At 34.9% G+C, this 11,017-nt stretch overlaps 3 protein-coding genes across 3 annotated transcripts in view; all 3 read right to left on the reverse strand.

Annotated features, from left to right (window-relative positions):
- Positions 1 to 5,161: 5,161 nt before the first annotated feature.
- Positions 5,162 to 5,865, reverse strand: HELRODRAFT_148447 (hypothetical protein; the record flags this gene model as incomplete). The annotated part of the gene is made up of 3 exons (XM_009033506.1): positions 5,162 to 5,198; positions 5,465 to 5,541; positions 5,794 to 5,865. Coding segments are annotated over 3 exons (186 nt in total), but the record flags the coding sequence as incomplete, so codon positions are not given.
- Positions 5,866 to 6,623: 758 nt separating this feature from the next.
- HELRODRAFT_90987 (hypothetical protein) lies at positions 6,624 to 7,097 on the reverse strand (the record flags this gene model as incomplete). The annotated part of the gene is made up of 1 exon (XM_009033507.1): positions 6,624 to 7,097. One exon carries the CDS (start codon positions 7,095 to 7,097, stop codon positions 6,624 to 6,626), a length of 474 nt encoding a protein of 157 aa, XP_009031755.1.
- Positions 7,098 to 9,102: 2,005 nt separating this feature from the next.
- HELRODRAFT_194674 (hypothetical protein) overlaps positions 9,103 to 11,017 on the reverse strand; it is a gene marked incomplete at its 3' end in the record, with an annotated part of 6,251 nt that continues 4,336 nt past the window's right edge. Inside the window, exons 3-6 of the mRNA XM_009033508.1 lie at positions 10,688 to 10,784; positions 10,408 to 10,545; positions 9,582 to 10,260; positions 9,103 to 9,491 (exon numbers count right to left, since the gene is read on the reverse strand). Coding sequence (XP_009031756.1) covers positions 9,103 to 9,491; positions 9,582 to 10,260; positions 10,408 to 10,545; positions 10,688 to 10,784 — 1,303 coding nt within the window. The remainder of the gene's footprint in view (positions 9,492 to 9,581; positions 10,261 to 10,407; positions 10,546 to 10,687; positions 10,785 to 11,017) is intronic.

An 11,017-nucleotide genomic window follows, 5' to 3' on the forward strand; every position in this document is an offset into this window, starting at 1 on the left:
ATGGTGATGATGATGGTGGTGATGATGATGATGGTGATGATGATGATGGTTATGATGACGCTGGTGGTGATGATGGTGGTGATGATGATGGTGGTGATGAGGACAATGTGGCAGCTATCCCAACAAAAGAGTAGCAAAATTGATTGAAAGTCATCAATCAATAACTTTTAATTGGGCCAAAAACATTATCATCATCATTATCACTATCGTAATCATTATCATAATCGTCGTCATCATCATCATGTACAGACACACACGCACGCATACACACATATACACTCACATACACATACAAACATACATATACGCATACATACACGCATACAACGGTAATCCAATAACACCTCTGATTGCATACAGACAAATACAAATGTATACAAATTATACCTTGGTACGTCAAATAATACCGCAAGCACTATATACATCAAAATTCGGATGTCGAAAATAAATGTATGCAAATAATGCTGGTATATTAGATTACGTACATACATACATACATACATAAAAACATACATACATACATACATAAAAACATACATACATACATACATAAAAACATACATACCTACATATATACAAACATACATACATACAAACATACATACATACATACATACACACAAACATACATACAAACATACATACAAACATACATACATACAAACATACATACAAACATACATACAAACATACATACAAACATACATACAAACATACATACATACACGCATGCACGTACACTTGAAGCCTGTCTGGTCAGGCCTTCCCTTGCAAATGCATCAATAAATGCTGTTGCTCAAATATCTGTGACGGTGATGACGATGACGTCATAATGATGACGACGACGATGACGTCATAATGATGACGACGTCGATGATGACGGCGACGATGTTTTTAACCTACAGATTTAAAAGCAAACGTAATTTGCGATGCTCCAGTTCGAAATCGAGAGTTTTTTTAATCAAATATTTACTCTGTAACAATTACAAAACAACGAAAATTTGACAATTTTTAGAGAAACCTAACTGCTCTTTATTAATCCATGCCGGGACTTCCATTACAAAATTGGACATTCTCATGTTTAGAAGACTGAGTACCACATAAATATGATAACAAACAAACAAACAGTAAAACAAACAAACAAATAAACAGCCTAATTCACTAAACTAACGCCACATTTCAAAAAAATCTAATCCTATACCTTCTAACCCTATTTTGTATCTCATCTCACTTCGTCTATAGACAACAAAAGCCACGTCTCGAGACCAGAAAATCGCGCAACATGGCACTACTACTAATGATATACATAAAGTAAAAATACAGCTCAAGATACAATATTCAGATTAAATTTTATTAGTACGCCAATAAAAGGTATTAAATGTGAATAATGAAATGATTAATATCGGCAATTAACGATTAGATAATAAGAGGAAAAATTATTATTTATTATTATTGTTTATTATAATTATTAAAATTATAACTTATAATTATAATTACCATCATAAATTACGGGAAAAAATTATTTCTAATTCCAAGGTGGGTTTACAATTGAAGTTTGTAGAATATTTAAAACGACAACAATAAATGAACAACATTGAATGAATGAATGAATGAATGAATGAATGAATGAATGAATGAATGAATGAATGGATAAACAAATGAATTAATAAATAAATAAATAAGATAAAAAAAAGACAACGAAAACACCAACAACATCAACGACAGAAGAGATTGTACAAAAGCATTAATAATAACAATAATAACAATAACAGAAACAAAAAATAATAATTAACATAATTAGCTAAAAACAACAAAAAAAGAAGAAAAATAATTGCATAATTTAAAGCAACTAAACTATCCTAAACTCACACACACACACAAAACACACACACACACACCACGCATACACAAATATATATATATATATAACAACATTATGCATTTTATGAACATGGCATGGTCATTTTTAAATTATATATATATATATATATATATATATATATATATATATATAAATATAACAGAGCATGAGTAAGGGCATTTAGATAAATGTATAATATAAAACAATTTTTAGCAATATAAAGAAATACACACTCACACACACACATACACACAGACAGACATATATATCTATACATATATATCTGAAAGGTAACAACTACAATTAGTTTCGGGGATTGCCAATTGGAGTCCGCAAGGAGGATTCTCGAAGGATGGTGACTTTGTGCTTCGTAAATTCGTTCTGAAAGGAATATGAGGAGGTTTTCAGTTTCATCTAAAACAATCTGGAACTCACTGTCTGAAGATCTGAAGGAGAGGAATTCAAAAGGAACGTTTGAAACATCATCTGTATTGACATTCTTGATGGGGGATAGCGCTCCTGAAGCCATTCAACAGAAGCGGATTCAACAAATCCCTCCAGACGGATACAGATATGTATATATATATAACATTTATTACTATTGTAAACGAAAAATTTGTACGAATGTTAAATAACTCACAAATCGTGACAATTATTACGAATGTAAATAGAACTTTCTTTTATTAATTAATCAATCAGTCAATCAATCAATCAACCAATTAGTCAATCTATCAATCAGCCAATCAACTAATCAATCAATCAATCAGTCAACTAATCAAAACATCAACTCACACATCTACTGCAAACTCCGGCAAGCAAACATTAATAAAACAAAAGAGCACTATGTAACATTGATTAGGATACACTTACATAGCAAATATCATTAATAATATCAGCAACAATCATCATATCATCATCATTATTATTAATATTATCTTTAAAACCATTATTATTATTATTATTATTATTATTATTAGTTTATATCTCTAATAAACAATCAACGAATAGATACATTAGTAGAAGAAACCATATGTATTTAGTAACAAATGACACCAACACATTATCAACAACAACAAACAAACAAAAGCAATAATAAATAATAATTATTATGACATATATTATCATTATTATTCATAATTTTTCAAATTTATTCCAAAAAAAAACTTTGCAGAAAAAAAAACTAGCTCATAAACCATATATGTACGTACATACGACTTATATGTATACATTTAAAACACAGATAAACACAATTGTTATACATCATGTGTACAGAGTATATACACGTGTGTGTGTGTGTGTGTGTGTGTGTGTGTGTGTGTGCGTGCGTGTAGTTACATTTATGAACGTGTGTGCGTGTAATATGTGGAAGACGTTGGAATAAAAATAAAATGTCATCTGCTCCTCACAGCCATTTTGATGACGCTAACAACAACAACAATAATAATAACAATAATAGTAATATTAACAATAATAACAATGATAATAATAATGAATATTTTAATAGAAAAAGCATGAAAATAAAACAAACGAATGGAAAAAAACAGTTAATAAGTTAATCATGAGATCAAATAAGAACTTAAAACTATAGAAAGCAGAAGTATAGAGAAAAACTTTGATATACGTGTATACACTACTACCGCCCACATACACACATACACACACACACACACTCGCACGCACACACACACACACTCACACAGTATACAATGGTTCAACAATTAATCTTCATCGTCATCATCATGATAACGATACAACACTAATAACAATAAAAAACAACAGATGAATAAAATTTATACAATTAACCCATTAATTAACATCAATTAACATTAATTAATCAATTATCTAACAATTAATCAGTTATTCGTTTGACGTTAATGTATGTATCGTTAGTATAAGCAATTATTATTATTATTATTTTCATCATCATCATCTGATCAATATATCATCACCATGCATAAGAATTGGACATGGAGGAATCCTACTTCCTACCATCATCATCACCACCATCATCATCATTATTATTATTACCATTAGCGTTATCAGTATCATCATTGTCATCATCATCATCGTCAACATCGTTCATGCGATCATTATCATGGCCGACGGCTCTGCCACCGTTATCGCCATCATGGTTGGCTTTGAAACTTGATGAGAAATTGATGTGATTGTCATGGATGTTGTTGTTGTTGCTGTTGTTGTTGCTAGCGTTGTAGGGGTAACTATTATCAGTACCGCCGCTGTTTATGTTGAAGTTGTTGTTACTGTTGTTGTGCATCACGTGATCTGTTGTTGTTGTTGTTGTTGTTTGTTGTTGTTGATGTCATTGTTGATAGTCGTTGTTGTTTGTTGCTGATGTTTGTGTCATTTGATAAAGGCAATGATGAAGTGATGTAAGTCAATGGATGACAATTAAAAACCTGTTATCAATAAACAAACGAACGAACGAACGAGCGAACGAACGAACGAAAGAATGAATGAATGATGAATGAATCAAAAAATTATTCATCATCACCATCATCGTTGTTATCATCCCGATCGCGTCTATCGGTCACATTGTTGCTGACGTTGCCATCATCATCATCATCCCCATCATCATTATCGTAACCATCATTTTTGCGACTGACAACGGCATCCTTATCAGGAGGACAGTCGTTATCATTATCATCATCGTCCGGCTGCTTTGTGGAACTCTCGCTTAGAGAGTTATGATCACAATCGAATGTCTGAGGAGAGAAAGTGGAGTGAAAGAGAGGGAAAGATAGAGATATGAAGAAAAATATATTGGGGAGAGAGAGAGAAATGAAAGAGAGAAAATAGAAATAAAGAGAATGAAAATGATAAGCCTTGTATAAAATAAATATAAATAAGGAAACAACAAGGACAACAAACAACAACACATAAGCTACCAAAAACCAACAGCCATAGCAAATCACAAACAGCCACAGCAAACCACAAACAGCCACAGCAAACCACAAACAACTACAGCACACCACCAACAACCACAACAAGCCACCAACAACCACAGCAAGCCACCAACAACCACAGCAAACCACCAACAACCACAGCAAGCCACAAAGAAAAACTAACAGTGGATGTAGGGGTCGAAGTCTCCGATCTGGAATCGCTCCTCTTAAATCCCCCAGCCCTGTCAGGCGAGTACGACGATTGTTGGTAGTTAGATGAACCCCCTAATCCGCCCAATCCCGCCACATTAGTAGAATTATTACTGTTACTATTATTATTGCTGTTGGGTTTCATTTTCTTGGCTTTAGTGGGGCCATCTTGATTGTTGGCGTCAACTATTGGCTGGAGGATTCTACGGCGGGCATTTATGAACCTAGTTCGTGTTGGTGGTCAGTGCTTGGTTGGTTGGTTGTTTGGTTGGTTGTTTGGTTGGTTGTTTGGTTGTTTGTTTGGTTGGTTGGTTGATAGTTTGTTAATTTATAGTTGAGTGAATGTTTAATGGGTTGAACAAAGAATAAAAAAGAAGGATTGAAGAAAAAAAGAACAAACAATCATAATAAACAAACAATAAAGAACAGAAAACAAAGAAGAAGGATTGAAGAGTGAATAACAAAGAATGAAAAGACAAAGAGAGCAAACCAATTGTTGACTTGGAGAGCACTGAGATTCGTATGATCTGCCAGGGACTTCTTTTCTTCTTCAGTTGGATAGGGATGCTACAAAAACATCAATCAATCAATCAATCAATCAATCAATCAATCAATCAATCAATCAATCAATCAATCAATCAATCAATCAATCAATCAATCAATCAATCAATCAACCATCAATCAGTCATCAATCAGTCATCAATCAATCAATCAACCAATCAATCAACCAACTAATCAATCAGTTAACCAATCAATAAATAAATCAATTGATCAATCAATCAGTCACCAACTAACTAACCAGACAGCCACCCAACTAACCAGCAAATGTTTGAAGAGCCACGTCTTCAAGACCCTCGTGGCCTGTTTAGGTAGGATGCCCCTCTTGGTTTTTGTCTTCTGATCATAGTCCCCGTCATCTAGGGCCTCAAGGGATGCAATGATTGAAGGGCTCACTGGCAGGCAAGGTTTGAAATATAGTTTTAAGGGAATTTTTAAGGGGTAACATCTACAACAACATAAATTTAATTACACAAATATAACAACATTCAACAAGACTAACAACAGCATAACACAGGAGTCGCATTCCCAACAACAAAACAAAAACAACAACAAACCTCCAGCCATTCCAGACATTCCTAACGATAGAAAGTTGGACTGTTGCATATGTAGTTGTTGTTGGTCGGACTGCTGTTGCTCCAACAGCATGAAATCGTGTGTTGTTGTTTGAGGAGGTTGTTGCTGCTGTGGTGGTGGGGGTACAACCGGCGGGTACAATTGCTGCATACCACTCTAAACGTGTATGTGCGTTTGCATGTATGTGTGTATGTATTTCATACATACATACAAACACACATACACGAACACATACATATACACATACACACACACACTCACACACATACAAGCCAACTCACACCTGCACGTCATCCAGTTTATTTTTGTGCCTATAAAATGATGAGTCATCAATAGGTGGCTGGTCATGATGATGATGATGATCCTGGAAGTGTGGGTGATGTGATGATGGGGGTGGTGCTGGAAGCCCCCTCATTTCCATTGATCTGCCCATCCCTACATCTGGGGGCTATGAATATTAATCAGATGATTAATATTAACATAAATAAGCATATTAAAATATAAATGTAGAAATGCTATCTAAAACTGAAGATGATTACAAGATTGAAAACTTCATATTTCGAATGTGAATAATAAAAAAGAATTTTCCTTTTAAAACTTTTTGAAAAGCGAAAACGAAAAAACAAATTCTTCACCATGCCCATGGAATCTCTCGATGGCGCTGAATGCTGTTGCTGCTGGGGCACTCGGATGTCCCCGTAATTTATCTGCTGCCCACCACTACCATTATTAATATGACCACCACCACCGCCAGCAGCTACGCTGTTGTTGCTGCTGTTACCACTGCCACGATTGTATGCAACTTCATTTGGTGGCTGTAGGATGATGTCGTTGGAGTCGGATTCAAATGCATCGATGTGCAGGAGTTGTTCGTTCTGGAGTTTCGTTCGTAGGCAGGAGATGTATCTGGTGCAGAAGTCCTTGCAGAGTTCATTCACTTTGTCCAACTCTAAGAGGTGGATCCAGAGGATTTGGATAGCTTTGATCATCTGTGTGTGTGTGTGTGGTTGTGTGTGTGTGTGTTTGTGGTATTTGGATGTTTGCACTTTTAAATCAATGTAGTGAGAGTTTATTCATTAATAACTAGCTTACTAAATCTCCAAAATTAATCCACAAATCAAATGGATGCTATGATTTGTAAATTAGTTGTAATGACTCTTCTATTGAATAGCAAGCTAAACACACAAAAACCAGTCTTGAAAATTATTTAAAAAAAATTTCACAGAAACATACAAGACTGTCAACTTCGGGTCTCTCCCCAATCGATTGTTCAAAATCAACGAGTCGCTGCTGGTGGTGATGTACAAATGACTGTATGTCAACTTTCAGATTGGCCACCAGGGGACAGTCAGGAGTCTGTGTGACTTGCTCACACCTCTCAAACAACAGTGCCATCAGTGGGAACAATGGATGTCTGTAACATCCATATGTAATTCAGTATAGAAAAAACCCTAATCTAAGTTTTGTATCACTAATTTATTAGATATTTAAAAAATTATGCATTTGTTTATGTTATATAAATTATAATTTTATAATATAATATAGTTTGAGTTGAATAGTATTGGTTTTACTTACTATTCAAATTCATTAACCTACACTTGCATTATAGATTAAGAATTTAGTTTAATATATTTCAGTTTAGTCTTCAGTCCAATGAATAAATTTCAGAACAAGTTTATGGATTTTTAATGAAATTAATAAATTTATTATATTATTAAATAAAAAATTGCATATTAAAGAACAAAAATGAAAATGCATTGCCATTCAATGCAATTACCACATCACAATCAATGTTTTTCTTTGTCTACTAAAAAACTTTAATTTTAGTTAATTAATTAATATTAAAATAAATAAGAAATTAAAATATCAAATAACTTACTTGTAGATGGACCTCTTGTCTGACTCAGACGGCTCAATCATGGCTGACATTTGTAATTTGGATATATGATAAAAAAAAGAATCACCAATCAAAAAGAAATATATGAAAATATTTTTCAACTTTTAAAATTTAATTTTAAATTTTGTGTTCATTTGAGAGAAAAAAATTTTATCTTGAAACGGGCGTTAAAATAAATTAGAAAAATGATCGAATAGTGCTTTTTAAAAGCAATTAAAGCGAGTTTTATTTAAAATTGTCTGTAAGAAAATCGCGGACAGGTAGAAATTAGGAAAGTAATTAATTAATTTAACATAATCGATCAAGCTCTTTAATAATCAATAAATTAAATTCAAAATGGAGGAAAGTGTTGTGCTCGTCTGGAAATAATAATTGGGGAATGGAGAGGTTTCATCTTTATTCTAAGTATACTGCTCAATTAACTCAATTCAGGATGATTTTATGGCTATTATTTTATAGCATTTTCAGTGAATTTATGATTTAATATTTTTAATTTCTCGTGTAGAGATCGTTTAACACCATTCATTTGGTGATTTCGTCCAATTTTGTTCTCTTGGCTACTAAATCTGTAGTATTTAATTGACATTAAGACTTCAGTTAGCTTTATTTTAACTATTTTAAACAATAGGTTTTTATTATTTTTCAAAAAATAACACAAAATTGCTTTTGAAAGCCTTTTTCCAGCAAACAGAAGACAACGATCTGATAGTTTGCTTTTGCTAATATCTCAAATATCTCAATTCAATCAGATAACATTTTTAATATGTAAAAATCTTGTATGCAATTAATTTAATATGATGTACGAAAATATATATTTAACAAATGCTAACCAGCATTTCAATTACAAGAAAATATGACACGACGCTCTCAACAGACGATCATGAAATGAAAAGATTTTATTCATTCAATTACGAACAGTGTTAGATACTGAAACACCCATCAATACGAATTAACTTTTTATTGATTTTGAAAAATTTGAACCATCATGTAGCAGCCGAATGAAGAAAACGTGCCAATCATCTTAAAACATTTGATAATATTCATTTCTTTAACATAAATATCTCTAATTTTTAATAAAAATTGCTAATTACAAGGCTTTATTCCTCTTCTTCAGCGGCCGCGTCGTGGTGTGCATCTTCGTGAGCTGGTTCGCTGCCTGTCAAATCGGCTGCATGGCGTTGGCCTCCGAAACTCTGACCGGCTTGGCTGGCTCCCTTGTTCGAACCGGCTTGAAGACCGACGATGCCGGAGCTCTCGGCACTGAGTTCTTCGACTTTCAAGTCGGCACCGTGGCGCACAGCTCCGAAAGACATTCCATGCTGGTTGGCGCACTGGTTTGTTCCCATCTGCAATCCGATGACGGCTGAACCTTCTTTTGAAACATCATCGGCCCTGATGTCTGCGACGTGACGTACTCCTCCGAAACTCATTCCTGCTTGGTTGGCGAACTTGTTTGTACCTGCCTGCAAGCCCACTAAAGCTTGACCTAAAGGTTTGGGTTTCATAATGAAAAACATAACAGACTCATTAAAGATTTATAATGTTCGTATAAGTTTTCAACGCTGAAAAGTCTTACCTTCCCTGCATAGATCATCGGCTCTAATGTCAGCAACGTGTCTCACACCACCAATCACGATTCCTGATTGTGTGGCGAATTTGTTGGTTCCTGCCTGCAGACCGATGACCGTCTGTCCGTCCTTGTCGACGTCATCGGCGCGGATGTCTGCGGCGTGACGGACTGCCCCGATAGAGGTCATGCCGGCCTGAGAAGCGAATTTGTTCGATCCAGCTTGCATTCCGATGACGGTCTGTCCTTCCTTGGTCAAATCATCGGCTCTGATATCAGATCCGTGCCTCACACCGCCGATAACAATTCCGGCTTGAGTGGCGAATTTGTTTGATCCGGCCTGCAAACCGATCAAACCGTGAGCATCCTTGGACATATCGACGACTTTGATATCGGATCCGTGTCTCACGCTACCGATTCTCATACCGGCCTGGGTGGCGTAGCGGTTGGTACCGGCCTGCAAGCTCAGTTCTTTGTTGCTCTCTTTGTTCAAGTCATCGGCGCGGATATCGGCGCAGTGCCTGACGCTGCCGATGCGCATGCCCTTCTGTGTGGCGTATTTGTTGGAGCCCGCCTGCAGACCAACGATCCCATGTCCCTGACGCAGGACATCTTTGTTGAAGTTACGCTTGTTCTCCGCCGTGAATTTTGGACCGATGGTAGGGCCGGAGAATCCGTGTCTTTGAGCCTTTACAAGTTTCGTGTTAACAATTAACATTGGTGATGTTATATCGTAACATTTCATTGTGGGCGTCAGACGATGAAATGACGTCAGACGAATAAATAATAAATCACCACAATGTAAAAACGTTCAATTGAAAGTTTGGCCGCCTACCTCACTGCCAAGAATCTGGAGACACGAGATGACCTGAGGAAGATTCCTCCCTTCGTACAAATCAACAGTGTGGAAGATGCCAGTTTTTGGGACGCCGTAGTTTTGACAGAATGCCAAAAATGTCTGAATGTTTTCCATCTGGCGGGGATTTTTTTTTATGACAAATTATTTTTATCAAATATTTAAACTTACAATAGCAAAATGCCATTTAACTTTTTTCGAAAATATTCATTTTATTGCATTTAAAAATTTAACAAAAATTATATTTTAAATACTACACCTGTTTGTACGGGATGTCTTGTGTGTTCAATCTGATCGTCTGCTTCTTGGCTTTGGCGGGAGCATTTGGGCTGTCTTTCTGCAGAAGTCTGGCCAGTCTAGTGAGTAAAAATAGACGATATAATTATTTTTATTATGTTAATATAATTATGACCGCCATTCATAATTATTATTCGTAATATTATGATTATTACTTTCATCCCAAACTAACAATATTCATCATAACAAAATTGAAACAAATAATAAAAAAAATTTAAAAAAAAGAGCAAAGAATCATTAACAATAGCAACAACAACATCAACAAAACAACAACATCAACAAAACAACAACA

Source organism: Helobdella robusta (assembly GCF_000326865.2).
Source record: "Helobdella robusta unplaced genomic scaffold HELROscaffold_92, whole genome shotgun sequence".
In the NCBI taxonomy this organism is placed as follows: Eukaryota; Metazoa; Annelida; class Clitellata; order Rhynchobdellida; family Glossiphoniidae; genus Helobdella; species Helobdella robusta.